At 39.2% G+C, this 20,626-nt stretch overlaps 1 protein-coding gene across 6 annotated transcripts; it reads right to left on the bottom strand.

Moving 5' to 3' along the window:
* Nucleotides 1–5,801: 5,801 nt before the first annotated feature.
* LOC108414904 lies at nt 5,802–16,802 on the bottom strand. 6 transcript variants are annotated; one of them, XM_037531298.1, is made up of 8 exons: nt 16,569–16,782; nt 8,285–10,684; nt 7,935–8,090; nt 7,731–7,820; nt 7,547–7,591; nt 6,595–6,705; nt 6,286–6,317; nt 5,802–6,130 (listed from the first exon to the last, which is right to left on the bottom strand). In XM_037531298.1, exons 2-8 carry the CDS (start codon nt 8,391–8,393, stop codon nt 6,008–6,010), a joined length of 666 nt encoding a protein of 221 aa, XP_037387195.1. In that variant the 5' UTR covers nt 8,394–10,684; nt 16,569–16,782; the 3' UTR covers nt 5,802–6,007. The 6 variants fall into 6 exon arrangements, with proteins under 6 accessions (XP_037387195.1, XP_037387196.1, XP_037387198.1 ...); XM_037531299.1 differs by having other exon boundaries at nt 7,731–7,786; nt 8,015–8,090; nt 16,569–16,780; XM_037531301.1 differs by having other exon boundaries at nt 7,731–7,883; nt 8,015–8,090; nt 16,569–16,778.
* Between the last annotated feature and the right edge of the window lie 3,824 nt (nt 16,803–20,626).

The raw sequence follows: 20,626 nt of genomic DNA, 5'->3' as shown, positions 1-20,626 counted from the left end.
AAGCTCGCTACGAAAAAAAGAAGAGTGAGCTAAAAACAAAGCTAGCTACTGCTACTGCTGTAGCCCTGACAACAGGTTGTTGGACGGCTCTAACAACAGAAAGTTACATTACCGTGAGGAGCCACTACACTGACGAGAACTGGCAGCTACAATCTGCAGTGCTGAGTACGACGAACATGTCGGATAGACACACCGCTGACAATTTAGCTGACCATCTCAATGATGTTGTGGAGACTTGGGGACTCTCCGGTCGCGTTACAGCGTGTGTTCACGACAACGCTAGAAACACAGTTTTTAATAATTGTAGGCCTATTGTTTCTATTTTCAACAGATTAAGTCTGATGACCTCGACTCATCCACCCCTATGGTCGCAACTATGCTTGACCCTCGCCACAAACACCTGGGATTTCTACCTCCAGCTACCAGGAGGTCAGCTCATTCCAAACTGCTTGAACTGGCTACAGCTGCAGCAACAGGTGCCGCCACCGCTGGAGATGACCGGAACACTGTCCAGACAGCAGCGCCTCAGCGACATGGGGCTACATTTGCTATGAGTTTACTCCTGGGTGAAACCTATTCCAATGCCCGCAAAGGTGGCGTGGAGAGCGAAGTCGACATGTACTTAAAGGACCCTCCTGCACTTCTTGAGTCGAACCCCACATGCTGGTGGAAAGTGAATGAAGGGAGGTTTCCGACGCTGGCAAAACTAGCAAAACGGTATTTGTGTACACCAGGCACATCAGTCCCATCTGAGCGTGTATTTTCAGCAGCTGGCCTCACTGTAAATAGACTGCGCACACGCCTCACCCCTGACCACGTTAACAGGCTCATTTTCTAGAACAAAAATATATAGGTCCAGTTGTGATATGAGCTGTATAGCCATTTGCCACATTTCAGACAGGAAAGGGTAAAATGATTTGATCATTACTTTATTTGATTGTTCTGGTTTGAGGCCCTGTAATGTTCCATGTTGTGTCCAGGGACCCTGTGAACGTTTCATTCTATTTTGCTGTAACCCTATAAAAATTAAGGCCGAAAAATGTTGTGGATGTTTCAGTTGTGGATTGTTGAGGATTTCCTAATTAATAGCCTAGATGCAGTTTCTTCATAATCTATAGGCTCAATAATATTCTGTTTGGCTCTCTATTTAATTTCTTCTATTATTTTATACATGTCTGCTTTCTTTTCCTAATGCATAATTACTTGAGGAATATATAATATAATATAATATAATACAATATAATTATCATAATACACTGAAATACACATGAAACACTGAAATTCAGGTGAAAAACGCCGCTTATCAATTAATCGGAAGTCGATCGATAAGATCAATCAACTAATAATTAATGAATTAATCGATAATTTGCATCCCTAATTATTACCATGGACTACAGCCTTGGTAGGTTTAAACCCAGTGTGAACAGGGGGTCCAGAAGACACTAAGTGTAACTGAATATTTGTTTGTATTGTTGAGGAGAGCAGCAGACTGAGGGGGAAAAGGGAGGGTGGAAAGAATGGCAGGAGTAATAGAGAAATACAGAGAGGAAGTGAAGGCGGGGATGACCCATCAGCCAGGACCTGGACAGCCTGTAGTTAGTTTAATTTTAGGCCTCATCTCAGTTACAGCTGACTGTTTAAAACATTGACTTACATCTTTATGTCAGTGTGTCACAGACTGAGATGATCATTTTTAACTTGAGCACATAATCAGTGTTTTAGGACGTTTAGCAGGCAGATTGACCTTAAGACAAACAGCCAGTAACATATTCCATAATTTACACAATCCAGCAGAAACAGCACCTGTTAGACTGAAAGATGCTCAGCAGACTTAAAACTGGGCAATACAGCTCCACGTCATGCGTAATGTGTGTTGATAAAAACTCTTTTTATTTTTCATCAGTGTGAGCTGTTAACTTTTTTAAAAGTGAACTTATTTTGCTGTAAACCTTTAATCAAGAAACAAAGTGTCTTCATCAGAAAATGTTTTTATGGATAAAAAAGAATTATAACAATTAATTTGACTTAATTATAGGAATTAGCATGTAGGATTTTATTTCTCAATATAAAATTAACAGCAGCAGCATTAATAATAATAATAATAATAATTCTTATCTTATCTTATTAATAATAATAAGATAAGATAAGATAAGATAAGATAGGGCTTTATTGTCATTCACATCACATGTGGAACTTGAGGTGGAATGAAACATTGTACTCACAGTCCATTTAAACTCCCAAAGTAACATAAACAATAAATAGAAGGAGCAAATAACAGCAGCATGAGTACGAGGTAGAAGGTGTACATCTTAATACTGGTAATGTATAAAGTGACATGTTAATAATAATTAATTATAAACATTATAATTCTTATGTTTTAGTTTTTTCATGTTTCTTCAGCTCCGTGTGGAAAACAAAATGAAAATGTGAAAATGACGTATTAAAGATCAACTAGAAATGATTGTCATTGATGAAATTATTGTTTCCACATGTGTAAATTGAAGGATTTCAGATCAGCAGATTAAACTGCACTGACCTACTAAACATAACACTTTATTACTTGCCCCCCCCTCCAATAACTTACTGTTATTGCAGTATTCTCAGCTTCACGGAGGTCTCAGTGTTTGCTGGATCCTCCACTTGTGAGTGAAAACAATAACATATCTCCCTTCTTTATCTATAATTTCTTTGAGACATTCAAACGTGACTGAGTTTTTAATAAGTATTACTACCCCCCTCTTATGGCTCTGTTTGTGTGAACTATAAAATGTGTTTCTATAGCCAATTTTTTTCAGCTTTTCATGTTCCTCTTTTGTTAAATGAGTTAAATATAACATGAGCCTTAAGCTTTTTCATTTTTAGGATTACTGTGCTTCTTTTGATGGGGTTATTCATGCCATTTACATTCAATGACACCAATTTTATAGTACTCATGTTATTGCTGACAAAGATTTATACCTCTTTTTATGGCCCTGGCAACCGTACAACATATAGTGAACCAAGAAAACATTGGGGATCTTCATAAACCAGAAAATATGAAAAGGAAAACAGAAAAAGAAAACAAGCAAAGTGACTTCCAAAAACGGGTGCATCTCTTGTGCACCTCCCACGTCGTGTGGGCCGAGGGGAACGTCTCATAAAATATAAGGGCCCCTCCCTAGCAGTAAGAGGTGGGCTTCTCAGCCACCGACTCTCACACACTCTAGTAAAGTCTAACTCAACTCGCATAGGAACGCTCCCAACCAAACATGAACTTGTTTACAGAGCAGACCGTCCAACTTGGAACTATACAGACTTTGAATGTGTAGCGTTATATAAGCACATACCAGTCAGGCTTTTCATCTAATCTTCTCATCCTTATGTTTTCCTCTTACCTGGCCTTTGTTGGCCATGTTCTGTGTCCCGTCCACGACTTATTTCCTTTGAAATTCTTGTAGTTTCAATTTGACTCGATCGGTGGTTGATGGTACTCTGTGATTTCCAGCTTGTTGCCACGGCAGCGTCGTCCGAACCCGCTCCTCCATCCCCACCTTGGCCTTGTTGCTGCTCGGTAGCACGACCTCTATCCCTCTCCTCCTCGCGTCCTCAGCCGCTTCTCTCGCGTTCCCGTATGTTCGCGGGCCGGAGTGGATGCGCATCTTGGTCAGAGGTATTTGGAAACGGATGCCCCTTTCTTTCAGGGCTTTCTTAATCCCGATGTACTCCTTACGTTTCTGAATAACCTCCATCGCATAATCAAAAGAAAGCGCCCGACCCTCATTCTGGATCTTTTTCTGCCACGCTTTCTTCAAGACTGTCTCTTTTACAGTGTATTGGAGAAAGTTCACGATTATGGATCTCGGGGGCTGATCGGAGTTTGGCTTCGGTGCTAAGGCTCTGTGTGCCCGCTGAATTTGCAGTTCCATTTCGCTGGGCAGAGAAAGTTCAGCTCTCAGCAACCGCTCTACAAACATAGGCACAGAGGCGCCCTCTGCGTTCTCTGGTAAGCCAAAAATGCGGATATTGTTTCGTCTACTTCTACCTTCTTGTTCTGTCAGTTTCTCTTGTAGAGCTCTCTGTTGTTTTAACGTTTCCAGGAGAGCCTCGTTTGCCTCCATACTCCACGATTCAATTTCGCCCACTCTTTGCTCCGCTTCGTCAGTTCTGGTAGCTTGTGAGGCTAGCTCTTTCGCCGTTCCTGTGAGTCTCTGATTGATATCTCGCTTGAAATGTTCCAGTTCTTCTTTCATTTCTTTTTTGAATGCCTCTTTAAATGTGACTAGGTCAGAACGAAGTTCAGTTTTAAAACTTTGTATTTCTCTGACAACGTCTTTTAGCCCCGAGCGAATTGCTACCGCCGCCTCAGCTTCCATGTTTTCTCTATCTGTCAGTTGTTGGTCGTTGTTTTTGGTCTTCCTCTGACTTCGCGTTCTCCCTCTCGGTTCCATTACTGGATGAAAGGCGTAGTTTTAGTCGACTGTGGATTTGGGGACTCTTTTTCCCGTTTGGTAAATGGGAGCTAGTGGCTTATGCCGCCATCTTTAACCGAGTCCAACCGGAAGTCCCAACACCCCTAATTACATGCTCATGTACATTGGCTACACTCCTAATATGCAGTCACATGCAAAAGTTTGGGCACCCCTGTACAATGATATTTGTCGATGTTGAGTGTTCATGTACATGTCCTTTTTTTTAAATTTACTATGAAGTTACAAACAATACCAGATGTGTACTAGTAAAAATTCACTTCTTTAAAATAGAATTTTTAAATGAAGTGTTAAACTTTAAATAATAGTAAATGTTATGAATTAAATATGGAATTTAAATTTTCACATGTGCAAATAAAATTCCTGAATTGGAAATTTTCACATGTGTAAATTGAATTTCTGAGACTAAGATGTCCATTGGAATTGGAATTTTAGATAATAAAAATGGATTTTTTTATGATTAAAAAAACGTTCAATTTTAATAATTTCATGTTAGTAAAAAGTGTTACTGCAGTTATAAGTGCTTGAAAAAAAGTCTTGAATTCTAAACAATGAAAAATGACATTGTACATGCTAAAATATTATTCCTAGATTAAAAATTATAATGACTAAAATCTTTTTACAAAGCAGTCAAAGCTGGAAGATCCCATTTCAGGAACCCATGTAGGCTTTTGAGCTGGACTATCAACAATCATGTGGAATAATAAATCCTGTGTTAAATCTGAAGATGAAAAACATCCCATGCTTTACTTTCATCATCTGTCATTTAATTCACCACTTCATCTCTGCAGTGAGGTCAGTACAGTTGTCAGCAAATGATTTTGTACAATGTAAAAAGACATAAAACACTTTGTATCCATTTAAAATGTTTCCACTGTATTTTGGTTCAGTCTACAGATCAGCCGTAAATCTCTCATTTACACAAAGAGCAAAGCAGCCAAACCCAGACATTCATACGACAGCCAGCTGTTTTAGTAAACGACTGGATCTAAATAATGAAGTAAACATCCTTTAAAACTCACAGGGCTGCGCAGCTGTTATATAACAATGATATCGACATTGTAAGGATATTAACAGGCTAACATTGGCTATACTCCTAATATGCAGATTCATCTACAGTCATATGCAAAAGCTTGGGCACCCCTGTACGATGATATTTGTCGATGTCGATAAGTAATAATAACACTACAGAGAACACAGTGCTGCACATTTTAATACACAATTACTGTCAATAGTTCAACGGAAACTAAAGATGTGCTATAGATGTGCTTTTATATATATATATATATATATATATATATATATATATATATATATATATATATATATGTTAAATTCAGTAAATAAACTAGCAATAAAAAAATAATTGTGGGTTCAAATGTGCAGAAAAGTGTTCACTTACTTACACTTAAAAATATCAACAATAACATGTACTTTGACCAGGGGTGCCCAAACATTCGAACACTTATATATATTAAGAAAAGCGGCTCAGAGTAATTTAGATTCCACAGATATTTTTGGCTGAAGTGATTTACGTAATCTTAGTGAATGTTACTTACAGAAGAATATATAACATATGTAAACACAGTTACATTTTTCTCTGATCCCTTGTTTCTCTTGTTGACGTGCAGAGCAGCGTAGTTCACCGCTTCACCATCCTGCTCCTGTAGTAACACAGAACACCGATCAAAAACAGTCACAGAGGGAAAGTAACTGAACAAGAAATACAGAAAACAAGACCAAACTTTTTACTGGGAAAATAATCGACGTATTATTAATGAAAACCCGGACAATTAAAGTTTGTGGAGCTCATTCTCACCTCATTCTCTTCTTTCACTCCAGCATTAGAATCTGTGGAAACCAGGACAGATCACACAGTCAGCTGGTCCCTGAAGTGGTAGCTAAGTTCTTTAAGCCTTTGTAAGGCTGTTTCTCTTCTCTTAAATGCTTCAGTCCATTATAAAGTAAAATAAAATGAAAATAAAATGAATAAATAAAAAAATAAAATGAAACAACACACTTTCTATATATTTGAAAGTTACATTACAGTATATACATTCATGTACATCACATGATCCTTATGACTTCAATAGATAACCATATTTGAATGGTTAGGAAACCATTTTACCTTCTCTCTGTTGTTTTCTGATGCACTGAACAATCATCAGGAGAGTCTGAACTACAATCACAACCCCAAACACCACAGTCAGCATGAGGAAGACATCAGATTTGCAGCCAACTGAAAAACATTACACACACACACACACACACACACACACACACACACACACACACACACACACACACATCTTCTAAGCCACTTCTCTTTCTGGGTTGCGGGGCGTGCTGGACCCTATCCCAGCAGTAGGTGTAAGGCAGGATACAACCTGGACAGGTCACCAGTCCATCACAGGGCAACATTATATATGTATACACCGGTCAGGCATAACATTGCGACCACCTCCTTGTTTCTACGCTCATTGTCCATTTTATCAGCTGAGAATGATGCATCACCCAAGTAGTACCTGCTCTGTAAGGGTCCATGGGGGTCCTGACCACTGAAGAACAGGGTAACAGAGTATCAGAGAAACAGATGGACTACAGTCTGTAACTGTAGATCTACAGAGTGCAGATATACAGTAAGTGGAGCTGATAAAGTGGACAGTGAGCATAGAAACAAGGAGTTGGACTGAATGTTACGCCTGATCGGTGTGTATTTGTATATACTGTGTGTGTGTGTGTGTGTGTGTGTGTGTGTGTGTGTGTGTGTGTGTGTGTGTGTATATATATATATATATATATATCTTCTGTCCGATGATGGGATAGGCTCCGGCACCCCCCGTAACCCTGTAGGAGAAGCGGCCTAGAAAATGGATGGATGGGTGTATATTACATACATATATATATATACATACATACATACACATACATACACACACACACACACACACACACACACACACACATATATATATATATATATATATATATATATGGATGAATTTATTGATGTATGAAGTAATATTTGTCCTAAATAAAGCAATGAGCTAACATTGTTATTAACGCAGTAAGAGACAAACCTTCTTCAGATTCGTCTGGTGTCTTGGAAGATACTCCTTTATTCTCTGAAAAATGAAATAGAATATAAAATAAAAAATAAATAATTTTCTAGTTGATCGTTTACATGATATAAACCAGTATCGTACATTTTTGTTAATACTTTTTACTGAATACATAATGTTTGTTTATAATTAGTTTACATACCTCTGATCTGTAAATATGTTGTGGTGCTGAAGGTCATGTATTTTCCCTCCAGTGTGCTGCAGTAATAGAGTCCTGAGTCAGAGAGAGTAACTGCAGTTATAGTGAGAGAGGAGAACGTGGAGTTCACTCTCATCACTGACCTGTTACTCTCAGCTATAAAATTACAGGGTTTGGATGAAGATGATGATACTGAGTAATATTTACATGTAATATAATCTGGTGCTGAATTGTTTATTTGTTTCAGCCAGAATAAATAAGATGACAGAGTCAGGCTGTGTTCACACCAGAGAGTGACATCATCACCAGGTTCTGCTTCTACAGTTAAACCAGCATGAGAGCTCAAACTCACTGACAGCACACCTGAAACACACAACACAGGACAGTATATTTACGGTGTCCAGTGTTTGTCCTCTGTTCAGGACATTTTCACAAAACATTCTGCATTCCACACTGTTCAGTCTGAATAATCACTTGTTTCAGATTTCAGCAATACCCCTACATTACATTTCAAACAAAGTCTTCTTATAAGATTGAATAAACTGGGAAACACTTACCGATGAACCAGAGCAGCAGAACCATCGCTGAAGCCATCACAGCTACACAGCGTATCAGCATCAGAGGAAGTTTCACTGTCCTGTTAAACATTGGGCGGGGCTTTGACATCACCCCACAGGGGACATGTGTGAGTGGTGTACAGGGATGAATATGCTAAACAGGCAAAACGCTGAACATGTGTGAGGGGTGTACAGGGTACAAGGGGAACCTTGCACCCTCCATCTTCTGCACTCAGGGCTACCTTTTTGGAGGCCCGAAGCCAAAATCTTCCTTCTTGCTAACTGATGATTTCAGTTGGAGATTTGGAGGAGTTGGTAGCTTTTTGGACCTCAGTGTCCACAAGCTATTTAGAAGGTGCACCAGAAGAAAGCTTTTCTTTCAACTCACCACAAATGTAAATGCCTGGAGTTCACTAGACACACATTGTTTTGATGAGATAAAAACATTTGAATGTTAGCTCACACCCACAGAGGCACCACATGTACTCAACATACACTCCAGTGCTAAAAAATGGGCCAAGCCCATGATCTTTATCCCCCATAACATCAAGGGTGCCAATAATTATGTCTACCAGGTTTTGAAAATATTGTTGGGCTGAAGTCAGAGAGCTGTCGAGGGTAAAAGAATAATCATTTGTTCTTTTGTAGATTTTTAGTGATCCTCCTAATGATTGAGTTCAGGTGTTTCAGCCACACCTATTACTAACAGATGTATAAAATCAAGCACATAGCCTTGCAGTCTCCCAAGACAAGCAACAGAATGCCACCTCTGCCACAAATCAGTTTGGGAGATTTCTGTCCTACTAGATCTGCCCCAGACAACTGTACGTGCTATTATTGTGAAATGGGAGCATCTAGGAGCAACAACAGCTCAGCCACAAAGTGAAAGAGTACATAAACTCATGGAGTGCCGCCATAAAGTGTTGAAGTGCAGAGTGCATAAAATCACCTTTCACTCATTAAGAGCTCCAAACTGACTCTGGATGTAGCATCATCAAAAGAACTGCACATCAGGAGCTTCACCAAATGGCTGAGCAGCTGCACACAAGCCTAAGATCAAAATACACAATGCCAAGCGTCAGCTGGAGAAGTGTAAAGCACACTGCAGCTGGACTCTGGAGCATTGGAAACATGTGGTCTGGAGTGATGAATCACGCTTCTCTATCAGGCAGATGGATGAATCTAGATTTGGCAGATGCAGGGAGGATGCCAGCAGTGAAGTTTGGTGGAGGAGGGATAATGGTCTGGGGCTATTTTAAAGTTACAAACCTAATCTTGTTTGTCCCGTATACATTTCTCCAGCAAATGTTTGATTCTCTGAATTACAAAGTCATTTAAGAGTCGATATACAAATATTGCTACATACCAGCTAAACACATCATAACAATAGCAGGACCCTTTCTGGTGCTATATAGAGTCCTTTTCAGAAAACCTTGGCACAGAACCATATACATTCTCTGTCAATCTGAAGAACCATTTTACAGTGCAAAGAACCATTTAGGCATGAAATGGTTCTATGTAGAACTCATGGTAATGTTGAAAATATGTTTGGAACGTGGCCTCAAGTGGCTTACTGGTTTTATTAATTGGCCGTAACAGAACAGACAGGCTCAAACACAGACATGCAGCTGCACAGCTTCATGAAAATGACGTCATGCATATATCACACACTCAATGGTCACTTTATTAGGTCACTACTTTGTGCCTACACTCATTAAACATTTTATCAGCTCCACTGACCATATAGCTGCACTTTGAAGTTCTACAATTACAGACTGTAGTCCATCTGTTTCTCTGATACTTTGTTAGCCCCCTTTTACCCTGTTCTATAATGGTCAGGACCCCCACAGGACCACCACAGAGCAGGTACTATCTGGGTGGTAGGTCATTCTCAGCACTGCAGTGACACTGAATGAACAGTAAATGTAGATAAAGGTAGGAGTAGCTAATAAAGTGCTCAGTGCATGTTTCTATGCTGTTTAAACGATTGTATAAACTATTGTAAACTATTGTATATTAAACTATAGTATGGCTCTCCTAGTTAGCCCTAGAGGACACTGCTAGACTAGTCTGCTCTAGCAGTTTTAAACCCAAGAGGTGGAGCAGCTTTGTTCATTCATACCCTTGTTCGTCACTACCCAAAATAACAGTTATATCTTTTCAGACATAAGACCTATAAATTTGTGTAACATTAACATTAATAACTGAAAGGCATAAGATAAACGTTCCTAATGCCGAATATGCCAATAAAACACTGCACTCAGAGCAGCACACAGTACAGTGAGTTCCACAGTGCTGGGGAGGTTCATGCTGAATGGTTACATGTTCAGAAGACCTGTCACTCCAAATCAGTTGACCAGTAGAGAGTGCAGGTAGATGTCCTCTTCTAAGACCTGCCCCCTGTTAAAAAGTGACAAAATTCAGAAGCAAAACATGTATCACTGAAATCAGCAAAAATAAAAAAAATTTAATAATTGACAAAATTAGAAAAACATTTATATCACAGTGAGTGAAAATTTAATCCTTTTAAAAAGTTAAGCTGGATGTAACTCTTATTTGTATTTGCAACAAATGTGTGACATTTTTTATACTGATTTTATTTTATTTGAAACTTTCAGCACAAAATTAACTCCATAACAAAGGCCCTATATAGTTGCACAGCTGAAGACTTCAGTAACTGGAGAATAGCAAAAATGTCCTCTTTCAAACCAAGATCTACTGGAGTTTCAGTCCCAGAAGCTTATTAAGGTATTTAAAAGTAAAAGTGACTACATGCGTCTTCGTTTCACATTACGAACAGAATTATTCACTGTAACTAAATGAAAAGCCTGCAGTTTATAGGAGCTGAAATGTCTTTGACCAGAGTAAAGCAGTGGGTCTGTGTGCAGGAGCAGCTTAAAGAGATCCTGTGGTCTCTGATCAGACGCTGAAGAGAAGCGTGAGATCACAGGTTCTGTAGGAGTGTTCTGTTAAAAACACTGCAGACTGAGTGTGATAGGCGGATGTTGACCTGTGCCCACACTTCTTTTATTCTAAATGAAGAAGCGCGTTGACTGTTGGAGGCAAACAAGTGGGTTTTTAATATAAAGGTCACTCGTGTGGTCGCTCTTTCAGGCCAGAGGTGCGCACACAAACAAAGACACATGCCATGCACTACTTCATAGTTTGCTTTATTATTTTTAATAATAATAATATGTCCATTTAAAAGATTTGTGATTCTGATCATTACCATTACAATCCCAATTCCAAACAAGTTGGGACAAAGGACAGTGTGTGAACGGCATCACATGTCTATTCAGTCTATTTCAGATGAGCTCAAGTCCAGAGAAGTTTCTGCACATTGCTTTTTGGCAAAGTGGCGTGTCTTGACCCATTCAGGCTCATCATCGAGGGACGCAAACCATTTTTAGATGCATCTTTTATACTCAAGCGTGACTGAATCATCTGTTTTAAAATATTTTATGAAAATCACAAATATTTAGAATATATTTGTGATGTTCAGGGTCCTAAATTTCCCCCGTTCAAACTTTTTTGGAACACATTAGTCTGTGTGCTCTCTTTGGACCAAATTTAAAAGCATCTGTTTTGATTCATAGATGGTTCAGATAATAACCACTCAGTCTTCTAAGCTGATTGTAGTGTGTTTTCACCACTGTGAACAGGGAACAGGTTAGGTGACTATTTCTGGTAACAGAACATGAAGTCGTGCGGTTTCAAAGCAGCGAGCGGTCACAAATAGCTGATGGCCAGCTTTGTGGTTGGAAAATATTCTGGCCAAGACGTACATGTTCAGAACACACACTCTTCCACACACACACACACACACACACACACACACACACACACACACACACACACACACACACACATTTTACCTTTATGAACTCATGAAAGACATCAAGGATATTCATGATCATTAATTATGAGGTATAATTTCCATACGCTAGTATATGAAAACCATGAATATTTAACTGTTAATCTAAAAGACCTAGTAGTCACAAAATATTAAAATTTGATTTATTTTAATGTTTGAATTTCGAATTTGATTATGGTGCCTCTGTTCATTCAGGCCTAATAGTTTCTGAGGGAGGACTGCATGTACAGCAGTGCTGTAGTGATAAGAAAGATACCATACATATCTGACAACTCTGCACATTTATCTCAAAATTAATTAAAAATAATCAACATTAAAGGTGTTGAATTACATTATTATTATTATTCTTAGCAGTAGTTTTATTGTGTAAACATCCATTATTCATTATACAGCACAGGAGTAAATCGCTGTTGTCAGAACAAAACCTCATATCTCCAAAATAGTAACTCTTCAGGAGAAGGAAAAAACATCCCTTACTTTTAATGTAAGTCAGTGGAACCAGACGTCTTTCCAAGTTAATCTGGCCTGTTTCTTTTGATCCATTTAGCATGACACTTACAATGTTGTCAGAACAAAACCTCATATCTCCAAAATAGTAACTCTTCAGGAGAAGGAAAAAACATCCCTTACTTTTAATGTAAGTCAGAGGAACCAGACGTCTTTCCAAGTTAATCTGGCCTGTTTCTTTTGATCCATTTAGCATGACACTTACAATGTTGTCAGAACAAAACCTCATATCTCCAAAATAGTAACTCTTCAGGAGAAGGAAAAAACATCCCTTACTTTTAATGTAAGTCAGTGGAACCAGACGTCTTTCCAAGTTAATCTGGCCTGTTTCTTTTGATCCATTTAGCATGACACTTACAATGTAACACTTTTAAAATATGTCAAAAACTGAAAACTGTGAACAAAATGGAAAGAAAGGTTTTGTCCCAACAGGAGCGAAATGCTTTTTGCTTTTTTCTCTCTTGTTTATAAGTTTTGTATGTTTTGGCCCTATTTTAAAGCCACAGTGTATGTATATATATAGTGAAGGAAATAAGTGTTTGATCCCCCACTGACTTTAAAAGTTTTAATACAAAAAAATTAATGAAACATCTCATAATTTTATGCCAGCTTTATTTTAACAGTGACACATAGAATATCAAAAGAAAAACTGAGAAAATGAAAATAAAAATTTATTTGAATTTCATTAAATGAAATAAGTATTTGACCCCCTAGTAAAACATCATTTAATACTTGGTGGCAAAACCCTTGTGGGCAAGCACAGCAGTCAGACGGTTCTTGTAGTTTGTTATAAGGTTTGCACACACTTCAGGAGTAATTTTGGCCCACTCCTCTCTGCAGATCATCTCCAAATCCTTAAGGTTTTTAGGCATGCATTTGGAAATGCGAAGCTTCAGCTCTCTCCATAGATTTCCTATGGGATTACGGTCAGGAGACTGACTAGGCCGTTCTATGACCTTGATATGCTTCTTATGGAGCCACTCCTTTGTTTCCTTGGCTGTATGTTTTGGGTTGTCGTCGTGCTGGAAGACCCATCCACGACCCATTTTTAGTACCCTGGCGGAGGCAAGGAGGTTCTCAGCCAGGATTTTGTGATACTTGGCCCCGTTCATCTTCCCGTCAATGCGGTGAAGTTGGCTTGTGCCCTTAGAAGAAAAACACCCCAAAATATAATACTTCCACCACCATGCTTGACAGTGGGGATGGTGGTCTTAGGGTCATATTCTGTATTTTTCTTCCTCCAAACACATTGTGTTGAGTTGAGGCCAAAGAGCTCAATTTTGGTCTCATCTGACCACAGCACCTTCTCCCAGTCTCTCTCGGAGTCATTAATATGTTCATTGGCAAACTTGAGGTGGGCCTGGATGTGAGCCTTCTTGAGCACCTTGCGTTTACTGCAGGATTTTAAACCATTACGTCTCAGTGTATTACCAATGGTTTTTTTGGAGACTGTGGTCCCAGCTGCCTTGAGATCATTAACCAGCTCCTCCCGTGTAGTTCTTGGCTGATTTTTAACCTTTCTCATGATCAATGAGACTACACGAGGTGATATCTTGCATGGAGCTCCAGGCCTAGGTCGATTGACAGTAATGTTGTACTTCTTCCACTTTCGAATAATTGCACCAACAGTTGTCACCTTCTCATCCAGCTTCTTACTTATGGCTTTGTAGCCCATTCCAGCCTTGTGTAGGTCAACAATTTTGTCCCTGACATCTTTAGACAGCTCTTTAGTCCTGCCCATGGTGGAGATGTTGGAATGTCACTGAGTCTGTTGGCAGGTGGCCTTTTATAGGGGATCAAATACTTATTTCCCTCAATGAAATGCAAATTATTTTTTATTTAAATATTATTTAATTTTCTAGGTTTTCTTTTTGATATTCCATCTCTCACTGTTAAAATGAAGCTACCATAAAATCATAGACTGTTTAATTATTTGTCAGAGTACAAACTTTCAAAATCAGTGGGGGATCAAATACTTATTTCCTCCACTATATATATATATATATATATATATATATATATATATATATTGTTGCATAGCTATTTGTGTATGTGGGATGGTTTTTGCAGGCCCCCTCCTGAGATTTCATCTGCAGAAAATCTAAATCATTTCTCCTGCTCCCGCCTGTAATTGAAATGATTCTATGGACACTGCACTTCAGTATGGTATCTGGGAAAATATCATCCCGCAACACAAGATATCATGTCTTCACAAGATCCAAACAAGCTTTAAAGGGAAACCTCGGCCAAAATGAATCACTAACCATCACTATCCATCTGTTGAAAACATCCCCCCTGTTTAAATACAAGGAAAGCCCTTGATAATGTGTCTTGTGTTTAGAGAGGATAAGCGGTGTTGTCACAAAGTGGCTTTAAATAAAATCTGAATACGAACCCCAGATGAGCGTCACCAACGGCAACAGCGGCAAGAGAAACTCTAAGGTCAAGAGGAAGAAACCTTGAGAGAAACTGAGACTGAAGAGGAGAAACCCTCCCTGCTCTGGTCGACACAGGGCAGCAAAACAATAACACAACAACAGCAAAATGACCGCAGTATAAGACTCTATAATAAATAAACTTTACAAAGTACAAAAATGAAGATAGAAAGAAAAGAAATTAGACAGGAGTGTTTAGATGAACCAGTGATGACTGACGGCTGCTGTCAGAGGCCTGTTAGTGTAACAATGAGGATCAGCTCTATCAGTATTACTGACTAGTAACAGTGCTCAGTGTTACCCTTACAGTCACTGTTACTGTCACTGACTGCTGTGATATCATCTTTACTAATTAGCTGCTACTTCTGTGGCTTTGCCAGCTGTCAGGATGACCCAGTTCTGGGTATCGTAGTGAGAAACGCTGCTGGAGTTGCACACATAAAATGTGAATGTGATGAATTGAGTCTGAGAGATGCAGCACTGCCCTACAGAATATAACAACAAATCACATAAACGCTAGTTTTATGAATATCCCTTTAATGTGAATGTGATGTTCCAGCCGTTTCACAGTGGAGAGAGCTAGGACCCCTACTGGTGAACTAGCAGCTATAGTTTTCTTACAACTGCTAAAAAGCTTTTTTCACATTTTCAAAGAAAAACACATTACTAACTTATGAACAGCTATTTCTTGCTTGAATGCAATAAACACATACATTTATATGTATGTATGTGTGTGTGTGTGTGTGTGTGGGCGTATACTGTATGTAATAGTATAATATACACACATACACAGACATAATAAATACATATAAAATATGGAAACTTCAGCACAGGACATCTTTTTGTTTCAGTAAAACTGTACAGTATTTGAATTTCAGAATGTCTTAGTATTTGATACTGTGTATCTCTTTTTTGCTTTGATGACTGTGAGCACTTGAGCTGGTATGGAGTTCACATTTGTACAAAAGCCTCTGATGAGCAGATCAGATCCACCTGAGAGTCTAAACACAAGCTTCCATGGAAGAAACAAGACTAAAAAATAAGCAGAGAAAAAGTCCAAAGTTCCCTCACTAACCACTCAGTCAACAGACAGTCACTTAATAAGATCACTAAACATCACTAAAACCCCACACTCAGTTACAAAATGCCAACAGAGCTTTTGAAGCCATTTTATTAATACCAACCACAATAAAATGGTGTTCTATGATATCCAGTACCACACTGGAAGAGTCGAACTGTGGATGACAACAAAGAAAAGAACAAAAACCTAACCACGCTTTCCTGCTCTGAAACAGAAAGAACTTAGCTTCACTACAAACAGAAACAAACACAAACAGAAAACAAGAGCCAACTCCTCTACACTCCCCTGGCCATGAATCAAAAGTACATGGGGTGGTGCCCACTGACCTGGGGAACTAGATAGAGTGGACTTCCACACAGTGAGAAGGTATAGCCACATCCCTCTTACCTGTTTGAAACCCCAGGTGGTACATTCAATCAGTCTCTTAGAACAAAGTTAAGTGTGCAGGTAAACACCAAACTAAAGCACTTAAAATAAGTGCACAAACAAAGCACAGCACACGTGATCAGTCCTCTCTCTCCAGCCATCTTGAAGGCCTCCTTTTAAGTCTTAGGCTCCTCAACGCACCTACACCAGCCCCTGGTGTTACTTTCGCAGGTGCTGAGCTGCTGTTTGATGTTTGCTTCTGCTAGTGGAGCACAGGAGGTGTTAAAGCTGCAGCCGTGTGGTTTTGAGGCAGGGAGCAGGTGAGAAAAAGCTGATGGTTAGTTTTGCCGTTAGAAAACTTTCAGGCCAAGATGTGCTCACACAAACACCACACCTGCCAACGCCTACATTTTTCTCTACATTTTTACTGTGGAATTTAGAGTTGAGGAAATTACTCTCTGACTTTGGACAGTATTCATTAATATTACTATGGTATCACTACTAGACACTGTAAAGGAGAAAATACAGTGTTTCCATTTTACATGCTCACTGTGTCCTAGTTAAAACTTCCTACCTGCACTTGGTGCTGGAACATCCAAGCCAGAACCACCAGGTTCAAGAACAGTTTCTATCCCCGAGCTGTCAAACTAGTCACATCAGCAGCTTCGACCTGAGCTTAACATCACTACAGTCTGTTACTGACCAGCGTGACCACCCAGCACACTACACACTGAGCTCCACCAGCTCAGAAAACGGTATGTTGTGCACTTCATCTCTGGCTAAGCCTTATTTCTAGTATATTTTTATATTTATACTGTAACTATTTATTTAAGATGTTGCCTGAACATTATGCTGCACTGTACACTTTATATACAGATCTGACTATGCACATACTGTTCATACATCCAATATACCTGTTATAACCTTTGCCTATGCACATTATGTCTATGTTCGATACTTGTACTGACTGACTATGCACATATTGTCTTTTACTGTCTTTTGTATTTGCACTGTTTGCTATTTATCTTTTTTACTGCACTGGAGAAGTAGCCCGATAGTGTTTCGTTATACTGTACTACACCATATTGTATAATGACAAAGTTGAATTGAATTTAATTGAACTTTCCACAAGATTTTGTAGTGTGCCTGTGGGAAGAGAGATACATCAATTGTTTTCAGGGCAAAATCTGTATGTTGTTTCCGGACCAGAAGGCAAAGGGAACACCATAGGCTGTTACTGGGAACTGCAAAACCATATTTCAGTTAGTACTGTGTTTGATGGGGTTGAGGTCAAGGCTTTACGTGGGCCATTCAAGTTCTTCCACACCAAACTTACCTGGGACTGCAGATGTAAGCTTGTGTGAGAAAAAAGCTATGGGATGACATTTAGGTGGGTCCACGCTATGCTGGGACAGACCTGCACCAACTCTGATTCTGATTCATCTACCTCTACAACAAAAGGCAAAGATGGGTCTGGGTGTATGAGATTGGGGGCATTAGTGAAGGCGGTGGCATGTATTGAACACTTCCTCTGCACTGGGACCCCAAACTAACTTCTTAGAAACCCCCTTTAGGAAGAGCAGTAAGGGGAATGGTGATGGAACTAATGTACATTCTATAAAAGTCTGCGAAACCTAGAAATCTCTGAAGTTCGTTTACAGATATGGGGACAGGCCAATTAACCACAGATGTTGAATCTGGCTGGACAGATCTTTAACACCAGTGAAAAGGCATTTGAGACAGTTGCTTGCCCTGTTGTAACTTTAACTCACCAACTGCTGGAGTGAATTTGATGAGAAGCTGATGGTATTAATTAATGGCTTATAAACTAAACTAATAGTCACATGAAACAAGGAACAGGTTGTGGGGCAGTCGCGGGCTGGAGGTTAAGGAACTGGCCCTGTGACCAGAAGGTTGCCGGTTTGTGCCCCAGAGTTGACAGTACATGGCTGAGTACCATCCTTGAGCAAGGCACCTAACCCCCAGCTGTTCCCCAGGTGCTGCCGACAGAGTTGCCCACTGCTCCGGGCAAGTGTTCTCACTGCCCCCTAGTATTTATGTGGTGTTTCACTTGATGGACAGTTTAAATACAGAGGTCAAATTTCCTCATTTTGGGACTAATAAGTGTCCCTTAAGCAAGATGAATCAGTGGTCAGGTGAAGCAGACTGGTGGAGAGTCATGTGAGGGAGATCTGAGATCAGTTTAGGTGTTCTGGGACATGGAGTCCGGAGGATGGGAAATGGGAAACGCATCCTTTATGGAGCAGTTATGCTGGAACAGAAAAGGGCACAGAAACCTCTTTACCACTGCAGGGCTGAATGGTTCTGAGCATGGATGGTAACTGTGGTGATGTCCACATGGACATCGTTCGATACGGATACTGGCTCAGCCCAGTTTTTTCAGCATGGTTAATAAACCATACTTAGGGCCACAGAACCATGACGTAACGACGTAGCTATTCAGTGGTTCTATGTTTATGTTAGTATTGCGCCACGGCTTCCTGCTGCATTATTTCAAGCATGAAAACTTCAAACAACTGAATAAGTTCAGTTCTCTCACATGAACGGCAAATAAATGAAAGCAGGATTTTAAACCCACCATTCAATAAACATCAAAGCTTCAATCTAACATCAGATTCTTTCGACAATTATGTTTAGTGGTGGGTGGTGTGTGCGTGTGGCTATTAGCCTGTTAGCAGTTTTAACAGCAGTAGTTTTCTTGAGTATTTCCTGGCTCTGAATTAGTGACACAACCGATGGAAAAAGAAACTGGAACCAGCACGGAAAAGTCCAGTATGGCCCTGAGAGCCACTTGGCCCGATAGTGGAAAAGCAGCCGAAGAGTGTGAGAGCGGTTGCTGAGTGAACTCTGTTTGGAGACGCGTTTTGGACAACTGCTTTAGTGGTTTCCACACAGCGGGCAGGTGATCATAGCTGGGGGTCAGTTCTGCGGTTGGAAAGTGAGATCAAAGAGAACAAAGAGACAAACATTCACACCAACACACACCACATTTGAGAGTTCATGCATGTTGCCTTCATGTGCAAATGATCAACACATGATCCACAGTTTCTGTTTATAGTCCTAATAAGAACCTGAACTGAATATTTTGGAACTTCTAGATGCAAAGTAACAGCTTTGGATAATCACTGGAACAAATGTGTAACGTTTAAACTTGAGGGGAATCATATATAATTTACATTTATACTCAATTAAAGTCACTATGAACGTAGTTCAAATATGCCACACATTTCCAGTCAGTCAAACAGTTAATATACACTCATATATATAGTCTTTATAGTTTACACACTATATATTCATTTTACATGAATGAACATTTCTAGTGCTATTGGAGCTACACTGAAGCATTTCAGTGCAGTTTATTTGAGTTTCAGTGCAATTCAATAATTCATCATAATGTACTGATTCACTTTTGTAAATATGCTCATTTCATTTAATTTTATTCTTTGTAAAGAAATATGCCAAATTTAAGGGTGTTCTCTGTAGCGGACTTCTTAACACCAACAAAATCAAACTTTTGCAACTTTTGACTTTATATCTGAAACCTTTTTGAGAGGCTTGAGTGTTATATATCTCTTGCTGAGAGGAACACAGTGACTTAGAGTCACTGCCAGTTGTCGGGAACTTCGGAGCGGAGGACGGAGAGCTCTTTTGGTCCCGACACTGGACTCACATGATGCTGGTTGTCATGACAATGTTTACACTGAGTGGTTCTCTGTGGGCTTTATGAGTTTTATCACAAAGACAGGCGTCGCCTGTTCTGACTTCCAGATCTGAAACAGGAAATGGAAGGTAGAAAGTTACAGAGAACAATACAGAGAGAGATTCTTCAGTGGAAGCTTTTCTACATCTCAACAAACCAAATTTCATATTATTTTATATTATTTCACAATATTTCATATTATTTATATGATTTCATATTATTTGAGATTATTTCATATTATTTTATATGATTTCATATTATTTCATATTATTTCATATGACTTCATATTATTTCATATCATTTCATATAATTTAATATTATTTCATATTATTTCATATGACTTCATATTATTTCATAT

Source organism: Pygocentrus nattereri, chromosome 20 (genome assembly GCF_015220715.1).
Source record: "Pygocentrus nattereri isolate fPygNat1 chromosome 20, fPygNat1.pri, whole genome shotgun sequence".
NCBI lineage: Eukaryota > Metazoa > Chordata > Actinopteri > Characiformes > Serrasalmidae > Pygocentrus > Pygocentrus nattereri.
The sequence above is the reverse complement of the archived record's forward strand: the minus strand, read 5'-3'. Positions and strand labels throughout refer to the sequence as shown.

Coding starts and splice junctions, on each gene's coding strand:
- LOC108414904 (XM_037531296.1), bottom strand. CDS start 8,393: ATGTCAAAGCCCCGCCCAATGTTTAACAGGACAGTGAAACTTCCTCTG. Junction 7,592..7,730: donor AACATATTTACAGATCAGAG/GTATGTAAACTA, acceptor TTCATTTTTCAG/AGAATAAAGGAGTATCTTCC. Junction 6,131..6,285: donor GAGTGAAAGAAGAGAATGAG/GTGAGAATGAGC, acceptor GTGTTACTACAG/GAGCAGGATGGTGAAGCGGT.